A 20713-nucleotide genomic window follows, 5' to 3' on the forward strand; every position below is an offset into this window, starting at 1 on the left:
ACTAAGGAATATCCAGCCTGAAATTTAAGTCTTCTGATTTTGATGTTCTAGAAAGCACTCTGATGACCCTCACTATGTCCATCATGTAAAATTCCCAGGGTAAACCTATCCCAAAGCACTCAGCACTTTTTGTTGCTTTGAAAATTAGTAGGGAGTTAGTGAGGATAGTTGCCCAGTCATCTCTTTCTGGGATTCCTTCCCTACTCTCTGAAGCATGTGAGCTCTTCCTGAAATGTGTGTAATTTGGAGCCTCAAGAATGGAGTTATCCCTAGTGGAAGTGTTAAAAACTGTATTTAACCTTAACCTGGCACACACTCTACATCAGAGCAAGAAAAAGAAGTGTTTTGCTTCTTGCTTAATTTAATGAGCTCAACCAAAATAAAAGGAGATATGACCCAATTTGGGGGAATTAGAAAAATGCCCTACCTTAAGCTTCATGATAAGGAAGACCCTTTTGCAGCCTGTGAGGCCTGGTCCTGGGCTTAAGCCCCCTCGTCCCCCTACAGGAGCACGTGGCTAGATTTATTGAGCTCTGGTCACAGGGCATCTGCTATGCACACCATCGGTTACAAAAGGAACTGAGCCAAAGCATGAGGTCAAATGACTGGAAATCCTTTATTGCTAGTCAGCAGACTACTTCAAACACGTTTTTCTGATAATACCAGGCTATCTTCATATACAAGGACTGTGACTGTTGACCCTTAAAGACGTGCTTTCCCTACAAGAACACACTCATGTTCCAAAAAAGACCTCTAACTCCCAGCAATATTTAATATCTATCTTCTGTTTACAGTTATTTAGAATCTCTCCTTCTCCTGACTTTGTTTCTTGTGCTGCCACCACCAAAATTCCCGGAGGGAATGTGGATATCTGTGCTTTTCCATATCTACCAGCATTTCTTTGGTCTCCAGAACGCCAGGCTTGGAGACTAGCAGAGGGTGGTTGCACTCCGCCTCCATCACACTGTACCTCTTCTAAAAAGGAATGGACAGGTTGAGAGACTTGGCCTTCTCAGGAGGATTTTTTAAATATATTTTTCCAGGCCTATAAGCAGATTCATGCTGCAAGTGATAGGAAATAGGCCTGGCTTTGTTTTGAAGGACAAGAGACTAGTTTTCCCTTCAAACGCGATGTTACAGTGTTTTTGTGACTGTGCGAATTTTAAAAGTTGTAAGTTACTCACCATGAAGGGCATAGAATGCTCTGAGTTGGCAGGCTTCCAGTTGACTTGACCAAGAACCCCCTTTTTAACAGACATAATTTTGATAAATTAGGAATGTTCTTCCATCCTGTCCAACTCTGGATATGGGTACCCCTGTTGGGTACTTTATAGTTTTCAAAATGTAATCTAACACTGCAGCCATCCAAAGTGCCCCAGATTCCATAGGTAGCTGGTTTTTAACAATCTCTGCGCACAAAATGATTTCACTGAAATCAATTTAAATTTCCCACAAACACTAGCGCCAGTCGAACTCATGTTCATTTCCATTATTGATCTATATAATGCCAGAGTTGGTCATTGGCTTAACTAAATTTACCATTTTTTCCCAAGAGATATTTTGCTTATCCACAGAATCAGCTTAATAACATCAACTTTCAGGGTAGTTTTGGAAGGTGAGAAATTGTGCCTTAGTTTTAGCAACTGAAAACTTTGTCCACCTGATGCTATGTTAGAAAGTGGTTCAAGGAGTTTTGGGGGCCTTTCATACCACTCTGCTTGGTAAATGTTATTTTGGAAAACTTCTCTTCCCTGTTTCATTTGAATTTCTTCCCGGAAATCATCATCTGGGAATCACTGATAGATCTAATATCAATATACTTGCCTGAGAGGTTAGGATTATGTCTTTCCACATACATTGCAAGGGATAAGGTATTTCGTTTATTTCCTGTCCGCTAATGCTTTCATATCACCATGCAGGTACATATATTAAAGTTGTAATGCAAGGAAAAATTTATCCTCTTCAAATCATATTCAAATACTATTCAGAAAGCCATGTGGTACCAGTACAGTATTTAACTTAAAGACCCTAATTTGGAATTCACTAAATGCATTCCAATGTTAGGGAAATAAAAATGGGGGGAAACCCACCTGTTTTGCTTCTGGAAACAATATTTAAGGTCAACTATTTAAAAAGAAGCACTGCTAAAAAGTTGTAGGATTCAGAAAAGCATAGTATTTTTGTACAGTATCTTCTAAAATGTTCAGCTCTCTAATCTCTTTACAATGTAATGTCTCTAAGTGACTGGTTTCCCAATAAACTGATTTTGATGCTGCTTCTGCTGTGTTCTGTGTGCTTAATTCAAGCTGAAACTTGAACGGGATAATTGTTACGTAGCAGAAGTTTCTACAGCTAATGGTTTGCATAGAAGGGGAGCGGGTGATGTGGGGAGGGGATGATTGAATTACCTCTGTATAGAGGTTCCAAGTCATCTAGAGAATCCAAATCATTGTACCAAATGTTCTTGTCCTGGTGGGTTGGGAAACCCATGATGAAATGATACCTTTTTACCCCCAACCACCCTTTCTCTAGATTCTTCTTGCTTAGTTACATATGCCTTTTTCCTGCCCTCTTGCTAACATGTGCCCAATGACATACTTCTAAACCTGCTAATATTTCTTGGAAGGTAAGCCGTCTTGCATTCTGATAATTGTCTATTTGATTTTAAAAGCCAGAGCACCCTTCCAGTTTCTACCTAGATAGAAATAGACTAGCATATTAGTTTGCAAATACTTGTGTGATTTCCCATGCATTTTATTCCTTGTCCTTAAAGAACTTTATAAGGGATTCTTTTAAGCAGAGATCTTTGCCAAACTTAGAAGACTGAGGGAAAAAAAAAAAAATGCCAGGGCAGCTCCAGCTGAAGGTGATTTATTTAACATGATTTTGAGTATGTCTCCTCCCACAAGAAAATGCCTTCAGTACTTGTATTTGGAGCACCGGCGTGCTCTTTGAGTAGTGCTTGTGATGTAAATCATCCAATAAACCTGCATTTATCAAGCAGCCACGTCCTGCTACTTGTCAGGGTAGGGAGTGGGGGGTGTCCTTAGATACCAGCGGTGTGGAGCAGACGACTACGTCAAATACTGAATTGAGTTTGTCCCCAGACAGTATTTCTGCATAATCCAGAGCCATCATGGTATATGAGGAGCTGAGTGACTGGGTTTGCTTTCATCCCGTCATGAGCCACTGCCAGGCAGAGCAGGAGTCAGTGCGTAGCCCCGCGAGGAGGAGCATTGCATAGTGACGCTGACTGTCTGTGTGCCTGACACCATCTCCTTTCCTGCGCATCGTGCTTATCATGCTCTAAAATGTGAAACAGTGATTGGTTGTGTTCCAGTTTGTGTGCAGTTTCCTTGCCTGACTTTTATTTTCTGTTTTTCCTTTTCCATTTCCAACATCTATTATTTGGTCCCACAATATTTCTGCCGCGGGTTGACCATTAAATGTTTCAAGGAGAGTTGAACTGACCTACGCATTAATTCTGCATTTTGTGCTTTTCTAGGTCTCCAGAGAGAGCCCAACCCCCGTCCTGTAATAACTGTAGAGCACTTTAAAGAATCAGCGGGTGTTAAAGGCCTTCCCCTGTATCCAGACCCCTCCAGAATACCTGACATGAAAACTCAGAACAATTTAGAATCTGATTACTTGGCCAGGGATGGCCCCTCAAGCAACAGCTCGTTCCACAGCAGTGAAGAGGAAGGGACCGACCTCGAGGGTGACATGCTAGACTGCAGTGGGTCTCGACCTCTCCTCATGGAATCTGAAGAAGAGGACGAAAGCTGCAAGCCTCCGCAGGGGAAGCTGGGAGGGGCCATTCCATTCACTGAGCCAGAAGTCTGTACCGAGCAAGCAAAGGCAGCGCAGGCTGGAAGAAAGAATCAGTTTCAAGTCCTCCCACAACCAACCACTGATGGTCTCGGGGAGCCAGATGTTTTTGCCACCGCCCCCTTCAGGAGCTCAAGAGTTCCCACTGATGACCTGGACATTTTCTCCAAAGCCCCGTTTGTCTCCAAGGGCAGTGTGGCTCCTTCCCAACCAGAGGACGTGTTCTTGAGAGCTCCTTTTACCAAGAAGAAAAGTATGGAGGAGTTAACAGTTGCCCAGAGCACGTCCCAGGAGTTGCCTGCGCAGACCAGTCTCCTCAGCCAGACAGATGATGTTGCTCTGCTCTCAGGCCTTGACAGAGCAGTATATGCCTCTGTCCCATCTCAGTATTCCATGGCTGGTTTCACCCAACAGTCCACCCTCCCCTCCCATTCTGTACAAGCAGCAGACCATCTTGACAGCGTCTTACCCAGGGGATCCTCCCTAGAATCGGGGGGCCACTCTAATGACAGAAACAAAGGACCTCAGCCCCAGAAAGAAGCTGTCTCAGTCCCCATGGCTGGCAAACCATTCCGCCCCCAGTCTTTATCCAAATACTCTCGTCACTATAGCCCAGAAGATGAGCCAAGTCCGGAAGCCCAGCCCATTGCTGCCTACAAAATTGTTTCGCAAACCAACAAGCAGTCCATAGCTGGCTCTGTTTCCATCACATCCCTTTCCTCCAGGACTATGGAGCTGCCAGCTGCTGATCCTTTTGCTTTAGCACCCTTTCCTTCAAAATCAGGCAAGCAGAAACCTTAGGAGCAATACCTGAGCCTTAGGCCTCTGCCTACCCCACCCTCAATAACCCACCACCCCGCTCCCAGCTGAGCCTTCCTAAGAAGAAATACATCAATTATTGTCAGTTATTGTCTTTCAGCTCTATGGGTCAGAGCAGAACTTCAGTCAACAAAGTCAGTAGCAGTGATACTTAGTTAAAACCCCTTTAAGTTATGCCTATTTCTTTTTGTTTATATCGATTTCTGGACTTTCAGGCATCTCCACCTCTACCCAGAACTCTGCTTTTTTGAAATACTTCACCCCAACCCCAAAGGGGCCGTACTATTATTAGTTTTAATTCCTGCAGACCTGTTCGGCGTCATTGAGGAATCAAGATTAGTCCTTCCAGGACTTGATTTAATACTCTTGAAAAGGAGATCTTTCTGGAAAGAAATGCAAGATGAAAATCCTGCACATCCATAGGAAGCGTCATCCTGCAGATACTAATCATTCCTGTAAAACCAGCAGCTCTAGAAGGAGTCTGCACCTGTTTGAGTCTGCGCCAGCCAGGCTGGTCCTCATGCATGCGTGTCTGTGCTTGTTTAATTTGTGTCTGACCTTCTCCTATGTAGAAATGCAAACAGATGGGATATCTGTGCTCATGTCTCATAGTGTTGAGTCTTCCTCACGTCCGCGCCACTTTTTAGATTAGTATGAGTGCACAGGTATGGGTGTGGCGTGTGTGTGTACAGGAAGCGTTCTTCCTTTAGGATAATCCTGTCCCGGCATGCCTACCTCCACAGTCAATCATTTAGTGGCATTTGTCTCCTGAACTAACTGACTTGAACCCTATTTTATTTAGTTCTTTTCTCATGGCAAAATTGAATTCATTGGAAGGTGTAGTTTCAAACCCACTGAAACTACGGTTTCTGAATAGATTTATTTTTGTCCAGAATTAGCTATTTGTAGTTAACAAATTCCATTTACCTGGTCATGAAAAATTAATTATCCTTCTACACTTACCCCTCCGGACAATAGGAAAGAGCGCCACATTACAGTTCCAGCCACTGGGTATGTGGTCTTTTAAAGACCTTAGGTCTCAGCACTCCATGCTGTCATTATGGAATTCATTAATCATGAGACTAGGCTACAAACTAAGTTTGCTTGCTTGTTTGATTGTTCCAAATCCTTGCCATCTTTCACTACTGCCTTTTGAGGAAACAGAAATCGGAGACTTGTAAATAAGTTTGGGAAATGAAATGAAAAAGAGCTGAATCAGTTAGCCATGAAAACCTTTCAATTCTCTCTACTCTTTAGAAGTTGAAGTAAGCCAGATAGATGACTGACTTGTGTTTTTGAAATGTGTTCTCTTTCTGGAAATATCCATTTCATTCTTAGCTGTTTTCATACCCTTTATTATTAGTGCCTTAAAATGAAACTTATGTCTCAATTGGAAGACTTCGGAGGAAATTCAACTTAATGGAAAGAGTTGCTACACCATGTTTCAATGAAAGCTTCCTGTGATTTTTAGTGATTTTTTTTTTCCCATTAGCTAGAGAAATTGGGAAAGTTGCTTTACCAAACCAGATTAATGATTTAAGAATTCCTGGAAATTCATCCAAGAATCAAGTGTGGATGCCAAACTCTATTGCAGTTGATGAGGTGTGATAGTCTTTAAATTTGAAGTTCAGGGATCTTGGCAGTAAAATATGAACAGCTGCTTCAAGACTTTTTCTAGTTTTGTTTTGTCTCCACTTATTTTGAATGTCCAGGTTAAAAAATAAACAATTGGCACTGGATCAGAGCTACCAGCAGTGGTGTTCCAACTGAGGTTTTATTGTGCCAGAAACAAATGTCTTTCACTTTATTAAATGCTAAATGTTTATTCTAAGAGTTTGCTTTCTCTCAGTGATCATTTCTGATTTTCCTATGTAACAGTGTATGCAAAATTATCTTTCCAGTTGAATGAATAGTTTCAGCTAATGCATATGGCACCCCAAACTCTTCCTTTCGTCATTATCAATTAAAGGATAGGAATATTCAGGGAGAGTTCTCACCCCAAATCATAAACTCTGTAAAAGTGGAAGGTCATTCTGATTCACTCTTCCAAGTATTCAGGATTACCTCTATAACAGCCTTGCAAAATGTCTTTCCTTTGGTGATTTGATCACTCCCTCCTAATCAAGTCGCCATTTTAGTTCTCAAGATAAAATCAATAAAATCATGGTGATTTTTATTATGTAGTTGTATCATTTGTCAAGCATGGGCTTGTAACCTGTTTTTTAATTCTCGCTGGAGAGTTAGGATGGTTGGAGACTCTAAATACCTTCTTTGAATAGGAAATGAATATAAACACACAGATTACTTTTGTATTCTTAGTGATTACATGAAATTTTTTTGATTATTGGATTACATTAATTATTAGCTAATAACTAGTGAATTCTGCAGTGATCTTCTGTGGATCATATAGGGTAAATGTATCATTGAAAGATAAAATGTGCTTGCCAGAGGCCATCCTGAATCTGGAGATCTGGAAAATTTAGTTTTAAGGGAATCGGGAGTGCTCAGGGTGCTTTGAATTCGTAGTAAATGCATGTTTCCAACAACTGTACTGCAATCGGATAAAATTAAAAAGAAAAAGAAAATATATAGTCAACAAAATACTGCACTTCTTATTTTAGTTTGTTTTATGTGTTATTTGCTCTACACATTTGATAGGGAATGCAGGAATTTGTGACTTTTCATTTCAGTGGAGCGCAATGAGCCAGAATATGTTTAGAATAAAGCATTGAATTGCAACATGCACTGATGAACTCTTAAAGAATCCGCATTAATTGACTAACAGGCACTATTGAATTAATGAATTGCCTTATGTGTGGGGAAAAATATTTAACATCTGTTTCTTGGGCTCACATTCAGCCCTTTAGCTACAAATTCTTGTTAGACTGGAAAATGGAATGAACAAAATTTGATGCTGAAGCAGAGGCTTGCCAGGACTTAAGGGAAACTTTCTTTCATTTTGGGCCCACTCATTGTTGAGTTGAAAATTTCATATGAGTAGGCTAATGAGTATGTGTTTACGTGCCCATATTAGATACGAGTTTCATTTGGCAACCAAGATTTCTTTTAAACTTCCAGGAAAAATACCAGTATCTTACTGACCCATTACTTATTAAGTTTTAGAATACATGTGTATCAGTGTTTTTAGCTGTTTGGTGGACATTTCACTCATGAAGTACTAGCAGATTTCAGTTTTATTTAAAGTAAGTGGAATCACCAGAGTGATCTGACAATAGAAATTGAATTATGCTGTACTTGCTTCCATAAAGAAAAGTCATCAAAAAACACAGATCCTGGTTTATGTATGTGTTATATCACATAGGAAACTATCATATAGGAAACTAGAGAAGGGTAGTAGGAAGTATACAACGTAAAATGGAGTCACTTAGATCCCTTTAATAAATATGTTATTCTCTGCTTTGCCTTTGAATTGAAATTGGAGAACATAAGCCAGTCAACTGTGGAATGGTCACACAGATGCAGTTTTTGAGAAAACTGCAAAATTTCTGAGACATATGGAACCCAGATTACTTTGATGAAAGATACATAGGAGAGCCGCTGAAAGAACCACAGCTTCTAAGGAGGCAGGTGCACCTGTAAACGTTGTAACTGCCTCAGTTCTAATCCTCTAATCCTGCCTGATGGAGTAAACATGAAGATTTTAAGTGAAATCATGTAATTTAAATTCTTAGTTTTTCCAATGCCTTTGTCAAGTACAACTTGTTTGGTTTTTTTTGTTGTTGTTGTTCTTTTTTGTTTTTAACCACCAGAACACTTGCAAACTTGTGACTTGTGAAGTTCACTTGAGGGATTTCAAAATGCTTGAAAATAAAAAGTATCTGATTGGGACTTGTTTTGGTGTCCTTTTGCTACAAAACAAATTCGCTAGGTTGCTGAAAACAACAAGCTGGCTTAGCTCATATGTGGGAATCCACACTAGCAGTGTCTTGATTCCCAGAATGCCACCTTGCTCTCTAGACTTCTGGTCCTACCTGCCTCATTTGCATCTTGACTTTTATTAGGAAATAGGCCTCTGTGTGGTGCCCAAGATTCCTCATTAAAACGCTTCCAGACATAGCTCTTTCCTGCTCTTTCTCTATCCCTGCAAGTCTTCCTGGCTCATCTTCCTTGTTCTTGTTCCCACTTTATTTCCTCATACGACGTGCCCCTATTATGACCATACCAGTAAATGGATGATGAGAGGTATGAGTGAAGGATCATGTTAATTTTTATTTGCCTTTTTATTGTAAACAGTTTACAATAAAAAATTTTAGCCTAGCCTGTGATAAGCTCACCACACTGGAATAATTCAAAATAAGAATGAAATGGCTCCCCTTCCCCATTTCTTATGGACTAGAAGAAAGGATGAAGGAAGGGTGGCAGAACCCCAGCCTTACTCTGGAAACACAACCCAAAGGCATCTCTTCACCTTGATGTAACACGGGCCCAGGGCAAGTTTATGTGTGAAGGGACTCGAGAATAGCTTATAAAAATGACTAAATGTTAACCAGCACACTGGTGGCTTAGTCCAGTATTCATAACTTGTAAATTACATTAGAAATTTAGTCTGAGCTACTTCCCAGCAATTTCAATATGTGTGACAGTGTTTTGAGTTTATAGTAACAATATTTTCTTGAAATCAAGTAAATGAAATCTGCATTGCATTCTAATAGAACCTTATATGCACTTTAAAGGGATCTATTTGATTCATTTTGGTAAGGAATTGCAGAAATGGTTTTTCCCAATGTTAGTTAAAGACACTTTGGGAGTAAAATACGATGTAGCCTTTTCACTCTGAAATGGCAAGTCAGTTGTACTCTTGAGTCTACCAAAAACTCACGTTTGGGGAGTGTGAATGGAGAGTGTGTGTATGTGTGTGTGTGTGTGTGTGCCATGTTTTCTGCCATGATGTTAACAAGACCTCCTAATAAAGGCACCCAAAGAATACCAAAGGTGACAATAGGTATTTGGCATGAGTAAATTTGGTTCCCTTTGCCAACAGCTCTCTGAGTAAAAACTAGTTATTCTAGATAAAGGTTGGGGGGAAATCAGCCATTGCCTTAGCCTCACTTCTACAGTAAGTATGCTCTTCTCATCCACAAGGATGAAACCCACTGCGGTTTGTCCTGAATCCTTGGCTCACATGTAGTGTTGGGAGGGCAGCAGTGACCAGAACACCACAAGGCCTGCGAGATGTTGCTTTGAAAGAGGGAATGTTTAACATCATTTTTTAGGGGATAGAAACCAAATACAGGCCAAGGACCATGCTCATTCCATGGAGAAGAGGTGAGCTCCCTCTGCTGATTGTATTTTGAGTTGACTGAATGAGGAGGTCAACCTAGCTGTAAGGAGTATTGAGGTCATCAGACTTCAAGAACAATATGTGCATGCAATCTCAAGGGCTGTGAACATGGGAAAGGAAGAGAAAGGACATTTATAAAGTCAATCTTAACAGTTTTTGCAATACCTCTGATTTGCAGACTATTGGATTTATGTTACTGCACTCTTTGTGTGATCTATTTTATGTATCTGATAGTTTTTATGAATAATTGAGTTGTAAACTCCTATACACTTTATTAAAATGGACCTAAGTAAAATAAATGATTTACACTTTGTTTTATTTCTTACGTCAGATCATCCTAAGAGTTAAGTTTCAGAGAACAACTTTTGGTTGGTGGTTGGTTGGTTGGTTTCTTTCCAATCCTGTCATTTCCTGAGACCTACTTTCTCTTCCAGATGTTATGTGGAGACATAAATGAAATAATGCAAGATAATGGGCCCATAAAGACAGCTGGAAAACCCACAGACCTCCCTGCTATGCACTTTCCTGTGAGGTTCTAATCTATCTGTTATCTGAATGTGAACTGCATCAATATGACATATATATAATATATATGAGTGTATATACACACTATATATATATACACACTATTCATGAGAGAGAAACTAAAGAATTAACATAAGAAACTAAAGACAGAAGTCCTGGGAGGAAATGGATTATACTGTGAGGAAGAACCTGCCTGCCTGTTTCCTCTCCAAATTTGAGAAAATAACAGAGTAATATTTGAACTTTAATAAACTTGACATCCATGATTCAGGGAGAATTGGTGATGAACTGAGTTCACAGAGATGGAATTCAAAGAAGATCTAGGGATCCAAAGAGTTCTGGTATATGCATGAGTAAAACTAAAGTTGACTACTTTTTCTGAAGATTTATTGAAGATTTGATGGAACTATCTATAAATATATGCCCACCTGGTTCTATAATGTGAAGTTCTTATGCTTTTTCTATTTCAAGTTATCATTAACCAAAAGTAGAGTCTTCTTTATCTGTGAATCGGGCTACTCTGGGGAAGCCCGTTCAGATGCATCACTCCCACTGAGATGCAGAAGTCCACCTTCTGCAAAAGTGGACAGAGCTCACCTATCTCAGTCCTGCCTTTCTTGTAGGGAAAGCCAGAGGTGGAAGTTCCAGCCCCCACAGGGTGAGCACCCTCATTTTTGCCAGCCCTGAGACAGGTTGGTAAGACACCAGCGAGGGAGGAGGTGCCCTTATATTGCCCCCTAATTGAGAACCCAGTGGAAGGAACCAGGGTGAGAACCAGGAAAAAAGCCATGAGCAGATGATTTTGACCTGTTTCTCTGGATTTGGAGACAAAGATCTTTTCCCCTTATGTATTTTTCCTTGAGTTTATCTTTCCTTCTATTGGAGTAGTAAGATCTAGATGGCTTAAGTTGACATGTCAGCTTACCTGGAAGGAGACCCAAGTAATTCTTCCACTTGCTTTTATGTAAGCTTAGCTTAGAAGCCCAAAAGGAATCAAAAGTATTTCCTTCAGAAGGCAACCCAATTCTCCAGTGCTGAAGATTCGGGACCACGATCATCGCTAAATACGGAAATCCTAGAGTCAGATACAATGCAATTAGTAGTTTTACCAGATAATCCTAAGTCTCGTCCTGTTTTTGAACAGGACCTTTTGATCCCAAGGACGTACTTTTGTTTTCACTCTTTAGAGAAACCTTAGGTTACCTGAGGGGACTTGATCACAGTTTTCTCATAAACTAAACAAAAATTAAATATAACCTATCTGCCTTTATTCAGTTAGTTTATCATGAATATTAACAGTAGAAATAATGAGTTCAAGTAAAATTCAAAACGGTTTACACTGCACATGGTTAAAAATTGATGAAATCAAGACAAAAATTAAGTCAAAATTTTGGCTTGGGAAATTTGAAATCAGCAGGTACAGTGGCCACAAGAGAACACAGTAGCAAAAGATACCATTCGTAAAATATGAAATGAACCAAAATTTGACGAATAAATCTCTTGTATAGAAAAACTGGATCGCAATGAAAATGATTACCAAAAAAAAAAAGGGAATGCATTGCCTAGTAAATTGATCCAAACATTAAATTGGCTTAATGGAATATCTTCATGAAAATTCATCAATATTAGTTCGGTTAAAATATATTAAAAAATATTGGGTGAAAGAGCCACAGTGGTTCAAACTGTCGTGTGCCTGTTCATGGGCTAGCATAGTGACGTCCAGATGGCCATTAGCTGGATGGATCAGGAGAGAAGTATTGACTGCTGACAGAGGGAAATCATCAGTGAGTGGTATTTGAATGTCTGGATACACAAGATCAATGAAGGAGAATGAAGCGTGAGGAGACGAGGACTTAAAACATCCTTTGGAAATATCAATATTTAATGGATGGGTAGAGAAAAAAAAGCCACGGAAAAAACCAAGCCACAAACATGGGCGGAAAAACAGAAGGGTCACGACAAAGCTAAGGGAGGAAAAACAGTGTCAAGAATGAGCAGTGGTCAGTAGTGTATGTCACAGAGTGATCAAACAACACAGAAAAGTGTTCATATTTTCATATTTTCATATGAACATGTTCATTTCATATTTTGAAAAGTGTTGGATTTGTCAGGAGGCTATTGATGACCTCAGCATGAGCAATTTTAGTAAAGTGGTGGGGGCAGCATGTTAAGGATACATTTTAAAGGACAGGTTGGTTTCATTGTATACAAGGACCTTGAGTAATCCACAATTTAGGGCACACTATAGCTGCACTGATCCTTCCCCCCAAACACCAAATTGATCCCCATTTTTTGTTAACATTTTATGGAGATTTTTTTCTTTAATAATTTTTTAATTACAGTTGACATACAATATTATATTAGTTTCAGGTGTACAACATAGTAATTCGATATTTATATAACTTATGAAGTGATTACCCTGATAAATCTACTACCTGTCTGACACCATACATAGTTATTACAATATTATTGACTATATTCCTTATGCTATACTTTACATCCCCACGACTATTTTGCAACTATCAATTTGTACTTCTTAATTCCTTCCCATTTTTCACCTGTCCCCAGCCTCCCTCCCATCTGGCAACCATCCAAATGTTCTCTGTGTCTATGAGTTTGCTTCTCTTTTGTTTGTTTATTTTGTTCTGTAGATTACACATGTAAGTGAAATCATATGGCATTTGTCTTTCTTTGTCTGACTTAGAACTCCACTCAGCATAATACCATCTAGGTCTACCCATGTTGTCCCAGATGGCAGATTTCATTTTTTTACTGTAATTTTATATATATATATATATATATATATATATATATATTCACAAGAAAAGTACAGGATAGTGAATATAGTCAATGGTATTGTAATGGCTATGTATGGTGTCAGATTGGTAGAAGACTTACTGGGGTTATCACTTTGAGGTGTGTAAATGTCTAATCATTATGTTGTTTTGTACACCTGAAACTAATAATACTAAAAACATTTTTCATTCTTTTTTATGGCTGAGTACTATTCCATTGTATATATGTGCCATCTCTTCTTTATCCATTCATCCATTGATGGACATGCAGGTTGCCTCCATATCTTGGCTATTGTAAATAATGCTGCAATGAACATATGGATGCACATGTCCCTTTGAAATAGTGTTTTGGGTTTCTTTGGATAAATACCCAGAAGTGGGATTACTGGGTCCTTCTTTATCTCTTGTTATAGCCTTTGTTCTAAAGTCTATTTTGGTATAAGAATTGCTACCCCAGCCTTTTTTGTTAGTTTGTTTACATTTTCACAAAATATCTTTTCCATCCCTTTATATTCAGTCTGTATGTGTCTTTTGACCGGAAGTGAGTCTCTTGGAAGCAGCATATGTAAGGGTCTTAGTTTTTTTATCCATTCAGCCACACTATCTTTTTTTGATTGGAGCACTTAATCCAGTTACATTGAAAGTAATTGTTGATAGAAATGTAATTATTGCCATTTAGTAATTCATATATTTGACCTTTCTTTTTCTTCTTCTTAAAAAAAATCCCTCTGATATTTCTTGTAATAGTGGCAATGAACTCCTTTAGCTTTTTCTTGTCTGGGAAGCTCTTATCTGTCCTTTGATTCTAAATGATAGCTTTGCTGGGTAGAGTAACCTTGGTTGTAGATCCTTGCTTTTCATCACTTTGAATATTTCATACAAATCCCTTCTGGCCTGCAAAGTTTCTGTTGAGAAATCAGCTGACAGTTTTATGGGAGTTCCTTTATAGGTAACTGCTTTTCTCTTGCTGCTTTTAAGATTCTTTGTCTTTAACCTTTGGCATTTTAATCATGATGTGTCTTGGTGTTGGCCTCTTTAGGTTCATCTTGTTTGGGACTCTCTGTGCTTCCTGGGCTTGTATGTCTATTTCCTTCACCAGGTTAGGGAAGTTTCCCATCATTATTTCTTCAAATCGGTTTTCAACTCCTTGTTCTGTCTCTTCTCCTTCTGGTACCCCTATGATGTGAATATTGGTATGCTTGATGTTGTCCCAGAGACCCCTTAAAATATCCTCATCATTTTTTATTTTTTATTTTTGCTGTTCTGATTGGGTATTTTTTGCTATGTTATCTTCTAAATTGCTGATTTAATCTGGTGATTTTTTTCTTAGAAGATTCATCTTTTTTAAATAAACAGCCTTATCCAAGTCTTATTATATCTAACTTGCATCCCAATATTATTGATTTGAACTTTTCCCCCTCCAGTTCTCTTACTAATAACATCACTGAACAAATGTTTAGATGGCATTTCTTAGGACAAAAAGGAGAATTTTTTTAAAAATAAATTTTATTGGGGAATATTGGGGACAGTGTGTTTCTCCAGGGCCCATCAGCTCCAAGTAGTTGTCCTTCAATCTAGTTGTGGAGGGCGCAGCTCAGCTCCAAGTCCAGTTGCTGTTTTCAATCTTTAGTTGCAGGGGGCGCAGCCCACCATATCATGTGGGAATTGAACCGGCAACCTTGTTGTTGAGAGCCAGAACTCTAACCAACTAAGCCATCTGGCCGCCCCTCCAGAAGCTCAGTGGCAGCTCTTTGTCTTCAATCTAGTCGTGGAGGGCACAGCTCACTGGCCCATGTGGGAATCAAACCGGCAACCTTGTTTTTCAGAGCTCACGCTCTAACCAACTGAGCCATCCAGCTGCCCAAGGAGAATTATTACACTATAGTGTTAGTGAATTTAAAAAAACAAACACAAGAAATTGTCACTGTAACAGGCTGAATAATGCCTCCCTGCTCTTCTAATATATCCATGTCCTAATCACCAGGACCTGTGAATGATACCTTATATGGCAAAAGGGATTTAGCAGGTGTGATTAAATTAAGGATCTTGCCATGGGGAGATTATCCTGGATTATCCAGGAGGTCCTAACATAATCACAGCATCCTTTAAGAGAGATGCAGAAGTCAGAGAACAAGGCAATGTGATGACAGAAGCAAAGATTGAAGAGATACTTTGAAGATGGAGAAAGCCAAGGAATACAGGCAGCCACTAGAAGGTGAAAAAAAAAAGGAAACAGATTCTTCCTTCAGAGCCTCTAGAAGGAAAAAACCCTGCTGCACCTTGACTTTAACCCAAATGAATGATTTAACCCAAATGAAAATGGTTTTAAACTTCTGATACCCAGACTGTAAGAGAATAAATTTGTTGTTTTAAGCCACTAAGTTTGCAATAATTTGTTATAGCAGGAATAGGAAACTAATCCAGTCTCTAAAATTACTCTCTAAAGTTCTAAGACAACTCTTTTATGCCATTTGACTTGGAAGAAAAGAGAGTGGTGGTTGGAAGGAGATTTGGAGCAAAGAAGGATTTTTCTCATGGGAAGGAACCCGTAAGAGGGAGAAGTTGAAGACAGAAAGATCGTTCCCTGGCTGGGGCCTGTTATTGGGTAGAAGAGCCACATTTATTCAGGGTCTAGAAGAGAGCAAGAGGACAAACCTTGGATGGCATTGAGGTAAAATGGGTCATGGAAGAAAGACAGTGGTTGGAAGCCAAACTGCAGCCTTGAGAATGCAAACTGCGCTGAGAGGAAGCAGAGCCAGCTCACAGTGTCCAGGCCCAGGCCAGTTGCAAGTCTGAAGCCCCATCCACCCACCCTCTTTGATGCTTCACCGGCCATCGAAACCATCAGGTTTGTCTTGGGTGTGGCCTCAACCTGTCCAACAGGTGTGTTGTTTCTCTTCCAGAAAGCAGTACTCTGTGTGTATCCTCTAGAGCAGTGGTTCTCAAACTTTAGCCTGAAGACCTTCTTAAAACAATTACTGGACCACACCTTCAGAGACTGTGATTCAGTCGTCTAAGGTGGGCCTGATAACTGCATCTCCAACATGTTTCCATGCTGTTACTGCACCCAGTCCACACTTTGAGAACCGTTGTCCTAGAGAAAGCCAAATACCCCTGTAAGGTCCTGGAAGAATACTTAACGGGCTTTATACTTTGGAAACTAGTCAATAGTATTTATGCAGCAAAGGGCAGCCCTGCACTAGGTGAGTCGTGTGTGTGTGTGTGTGTGTGTGTGTGTGTGTGTGTGTTGGTCCAAGATGACCAAGTCCACAAGCCCAGCCTAATGGAAGGGTAAGACAAAGAGGTCCACATCAACCCGATAATTGATTGAAGGGAAAGCAGCTCGCTGGAGGAAGGCGAGAACCTTCAAAGGAGATGCCCCGGGGAGTCTTTTGAGGCAGTCATTGAGCTGAGCCTGGAGGAGAGCTGGATCCTACAAAATGGCAATGGAGCAGGTTTAGAGATGGGGAACAGCATTCCAACCACAGGATCTGTCGGTGCAAAAGGAGCACCAGGAAGTAGGAAAAGCAATGTACGGCTCCGCACATGCGTGCACAGTCCTGCGTGCCTTACCAAGGGAATTCTTTTTTCCTCACCATGTCCAGGCTGACGCAGTAGTTAAGCAATGGCTGCAAACAGCAGGGCGCAAGGCGGCCCAACGCATCCTCAGCGGCGCCGCCTATGACCGGTAGAGTGCGCTCTCCGCGGTCCTTGTCCAACTGTGGTCGGTGCCGGCTGCTGCGCTTGCGCGGGGCTTGCGCTGCTCGGCGAAGGAACAGGCCGGTCCCGCGCATCAGGGCTCAGGCTAAGATGGCGGCGGCGGCCAGGCTGGGCCGGGGAGCGGCGGCTGCTGCCGCAGAGTTGCGCAGGCGGTAGGTGACGAGCTCTGAGCTCCGCGGAGGGGTGTCGCTAGGCTTAGCCCTCAGCGTGGTAGCCGCCCCGCCCACTCCCCCAGACGCTGTGAGGAGAAGTGCGTGTGACTGAGCCTTTGGCCCCGCCCGGGTCGCCGCAGTTGGGGGTTGCGCCCTGAGGTGGGCGTCTATCACAGGCTTCTCCTCGCCCCCAGTTCGGGCGGACTGTGTCGTGCCTCGCCCCAGGCTGGGAGGCCCTGTGCCTGAGTCCCTGCGGTGGGGAGGCTCGCAGAGACGGGCCGTAGAGATCCAGCGGAAGAGCTGTTTTCAAATCGTGTGGTCCCCTCCGTCCTCTCTTTAGACCACGTGCATTTTCTCTGCCTCTTAAACACAAAATCAGAATGCCATGTCGCATGAAGAATACCTCGTCTCATGTTTTTCATTTTCTCAGTGAGATCCGGAAAGGGGACGTGACTTGACTGAGGTCACACAGCATCTAAATGATGGAACTCCGATGAGAATCCAGACCCCTAGGTTTCCTCCCCACCGCTTAAACCTACTGCTTTCCCTTGATTTTCCCCCTTCCATGCGCCCTGCCTTTGATATCTGTCAATGTTGGTTAGGTATTGTACCCCAATTTTGCTTCTGGCACAAAAAAAGGAAAGGACTTAACAGGGTTTGCTTTCATTGTAGGAGTTTTAATGCTAATGATGCTCTGGACGTTTAAATGCATTTCTTAAGTCTGTAGAACGATTTTTTAGTAGTCACTTCCTGTCTTCCTTTCTTATGTTTGAATAATGTCTTCCTGGAATAATTTAACTTGCCTTAACTATTTTATTACTTGAAACCCATCTCTGTTCAGAATATTTATCCATTTTGCTGCCTTTTCCCTGGGCTTAAGGGGCAAGAATACTGATTTTCCACTGTCTATCCATATTCCAAGGTGTTCAGGATTTAGGCAGTGGGCTCTAGATAAAAATATTTCACCCCAAACTTTGAACTTCATTCAATAAATAATTATTGAGCACCAATCACGTAACAGTGGTAGTTAATGTATATTGAACACTAACTGCATGGCCTAGCATTGATTTATGCACTTTACATGGATTATCTGGATCCATCTTTGCCCCAGTCTTTATGAGGTAGCTATGAATACTAACTTCATTTTAGAAATGGGGAACTGAGACTGTTGTGCTATAGAAACAGAAATGAAGATAATCCCCCTAATGAGTTTGTAGATGAAAAAAATCAGCAATGTTAAAAAAATAAAGGCGATCATATGTATGCTTAAAATTCCTCAGTGACTCCTGTGAAATGAAAATTGTGATGGGTAACTATAGTATTTTAAAGTAAACTGGATTTCAAAGGAACTTGCATCAGATTTCTAAACATTGTCACTACAGAAGTCTTATTTCCTTTTCCAGTAATACTTTTTTTTCCTTTCCCTTTGTTTTTAATGTAAAAGGCATGAAAAAATAGCTAATCAGTACTTCCTCTATCAGAGTGAAATAACCAAAGTTACAATACTAATATGTTTCCAATCAAAAAGCATATATGGATTATTGGCTTCTTTAGCAGTTTGTAGGAAAATAGTACACTTTCTACTATATTTTTTGAAGTATTGAAATACCTTTCAAACCAGATAGCATAGGTTATCTCTTTCCAGGGAAACATGGTGGTAGACACAGTATTTTATTTTCACCCTTTAAATTTGAAACTATGTGACTCTTTTACCTAGTTTTTAAAACTTTCAAAAGAAGGGAAAAACAGTTTGTAGTTTTTTGCCTCCTTCATGCCTAGCTAAGAATGTGGGCCTCCAGATTATAAATCACTAATGCAGACAGATGCATTTCTGTTTTTTACACTAGATATTGCACTATCCTCTGTACACTCAGTTATCAAGGTTATAAATTTTCCCTTGAACTCTTTTTTAAATTGTTTGTAGATATTGCTTGCCTAAGGAAGTGGAAATAATGTTGTGGATGGAAAATGAAAATTGAGCTTTGTTATTATTTTCATTATGGTTTTTTTATGTATGAGAAGTAGAAACTGAGCTTAAATGATTCTCTCTTAAAATGTCATTTTATTTGTTTTCATATGCAGATTTTGTCATATGATGAATCCATACACTGTTAAGAAGCAGCTCCTGCATCAGTTTGTACAAAGACCACTTTTCCCACTACCTGCAACCTTACGTAACACAGGTAAAATTTTACCTCTTAGAGAAAGTGTGTTTCAGAAGCTAATAAAACTGTGCTTGAATGAAATTTTGTGGGTCATAAAAGATTTGTCAATTTTCTATTCAGATGCCTATGAAAAGAACATAGCATTTTTTTCTATCATAACATCACACTTGACTGTCATTATTTGCTTACACATATCATTGGCATTAAATTTCAAGACTCCTGAGTACAGTGTCTAATAATAGATCTATGAAATCTCAGGATGTTGTATAACACATCCTCTGGAACATAAGAGTTGCTCAATAAATGATTTCTGAAGTGAAAACATGGTAAAAAGAAATCACAAATGAGTTTGTGTTTCAAAGAATCATATGTTTTAAGCTATTGCCCTCCTTATTTTGATAAGAATACCTCTAAAATCAAAAAATTTCTAGCCTTCATCCAGACTGTACAACATAGTATTTTGAATGTAATTCTGTTGTTTTTTTTTGTCAGAATCACTACGGTTTTTTTGACAATCTTGTTGATGTTGCATGCTTTTTATTTTCTTTAATATTGGCAATAGGTATGAAGATAGGATTTGAAAAGTATTGAAATATGACCACTATTATGTAATGTGGTTAGGGAACCTTGGGAGGAGGGTGTGTATGTCTGTGTATAAATACCTATTTATGTGTGCTTATAGAGCTGTAAGAGATTGGATTTGTTATCGGAGTAACTGCTCAGTCCTGTTGCCCTTGCAGTAAAGAATTACAGATCAGCAAACATGAAGGTATAAAGTAAGGAAAGTTTATTAGGATACCTTCTATGGGAAGAATGGGCCAAGTCAAGAGAGACAGTGGCCCAGAAGGGTTTGGGGCTTGAGCTTTATATTGTTGGCCCTGGGCCAGCTCTGCGTGTGATGTATAGACTTGGGTCATTTGATTGACGTGTGTAGGTTATATAACCCATTCCTTTCTGCACATGCCCTTACCCATAATGCATACAGAAAAACCCACTGGGAGGGGTCAGGGTTAAAACCGCAATGCTAATTTATTGTAACTATTATATAATGAGGCCAAGGTTAAACCAAGGATAAGCTTTATCGTTCTGCGCAGGCGTCAAACACCAGATAATTCTAGATGGATTTTACTTCCCTCTTTTCAGGATGTTGTAACCACAAAATTATTACCCCCGCGGTTGGACCTGGGTGGTCCCTGGGGTTACATGATCACCCACCTGCTCCTGTCGTTCATGCCTACCTTCTGCCTAATGATTCAGCTCTTGGCTCATCTCCATTTCCATCACTACCTTGAATACCTCCTGTGGCGGTACTTTGGAAGGTGGCTGACTCTGGCTAATGGCACGAGTAGGATTAGGGTAGACTTACCTCCGCTGTGTACTAGGGCAAGAACAGGAGTGCCTGGCCTG

General features: G+C 40.2%; 2 protein-coding genes and 1 long non-coding RNA gene across 12 annotated transcripts in view; 2 read left to right on the forward strand and 1 right to left on the reverse strand.

Annotated features, from left to right (window-relative positions):
* AAK1 (AP2 associated kinase 1) overlaps positions 1 to 6822 on the forward strand; it is a 160073-nt gene extending 153251 nt beyond the window's left edge. For all 10 annotated transcript variants that reach the window (XM_033124376.1, XM_033124381.1, XM_033124380.1 and 7 more), the window contains one exon: positions 3506 to 6822. In XM_033124376.1, coding sequence (XP_032980267.1) covers positions 3506 to 4629 — 1124 coding nt within the window. In that variant the 3' untranslated portion in view covers positions 4630 to 6822. The remainder of the gene's footprint in view (positions 1 to 3505) is intronic.
* Positions 1 to 16999, reverse strand: LOC117032764 (uncharacterized). The gene is made up of 3 exons (XR_004424799.1): positions 16866 to 16999; positions 11400 to 11549; positions 1 to 975 (listed from the first exon to the last, which is right to left on the reverse strand). It is a non-coding gene; the product is annotated as an uncharacterized LOC117032764 (long non-coding RNA).
* NFU1 (NFU1 iron-sulfur cluster scaffold) overlaps positions 16874 to 20713 on the forward strand; it is a 22744-nt gene continuing 18904 nt past the window's right edge. The window contains exons 1-2 of the mRNA XM_033124387.1: positions 16874 to 17141; positions 19224 to 19324. Of these exons, the coding sequence (XP_032980278.1) occupies positions 16951 to 17141; positions 19224 to 19324 (292 nt within the window). The 5' untranslated portion in view covers positions 16874 to 16950. The remainder of the gene's footprint in view (positions 17142 to 19223; positions 19325 to 20713) is intronic.

The sequence above is a fragment of the Rhinolophus ferrumequinum genome, chromosome 13 (assembly GCF_004115265.2).
Source record: "Rhinolophus ferrumequinum isolate MPI-CBG mRhiFer1 chromosome 13, mRhiFer1_v1.p, whole genome shotgun sequence".
Classification (NCBI taxonomy): domain Eukaryota; kingdom Metazoa; phylum Chordata; class Mammalia; order Chiroptera; family Rhinolophidae; genus Rhinolophus; species Rhinolophus ferrumequinum.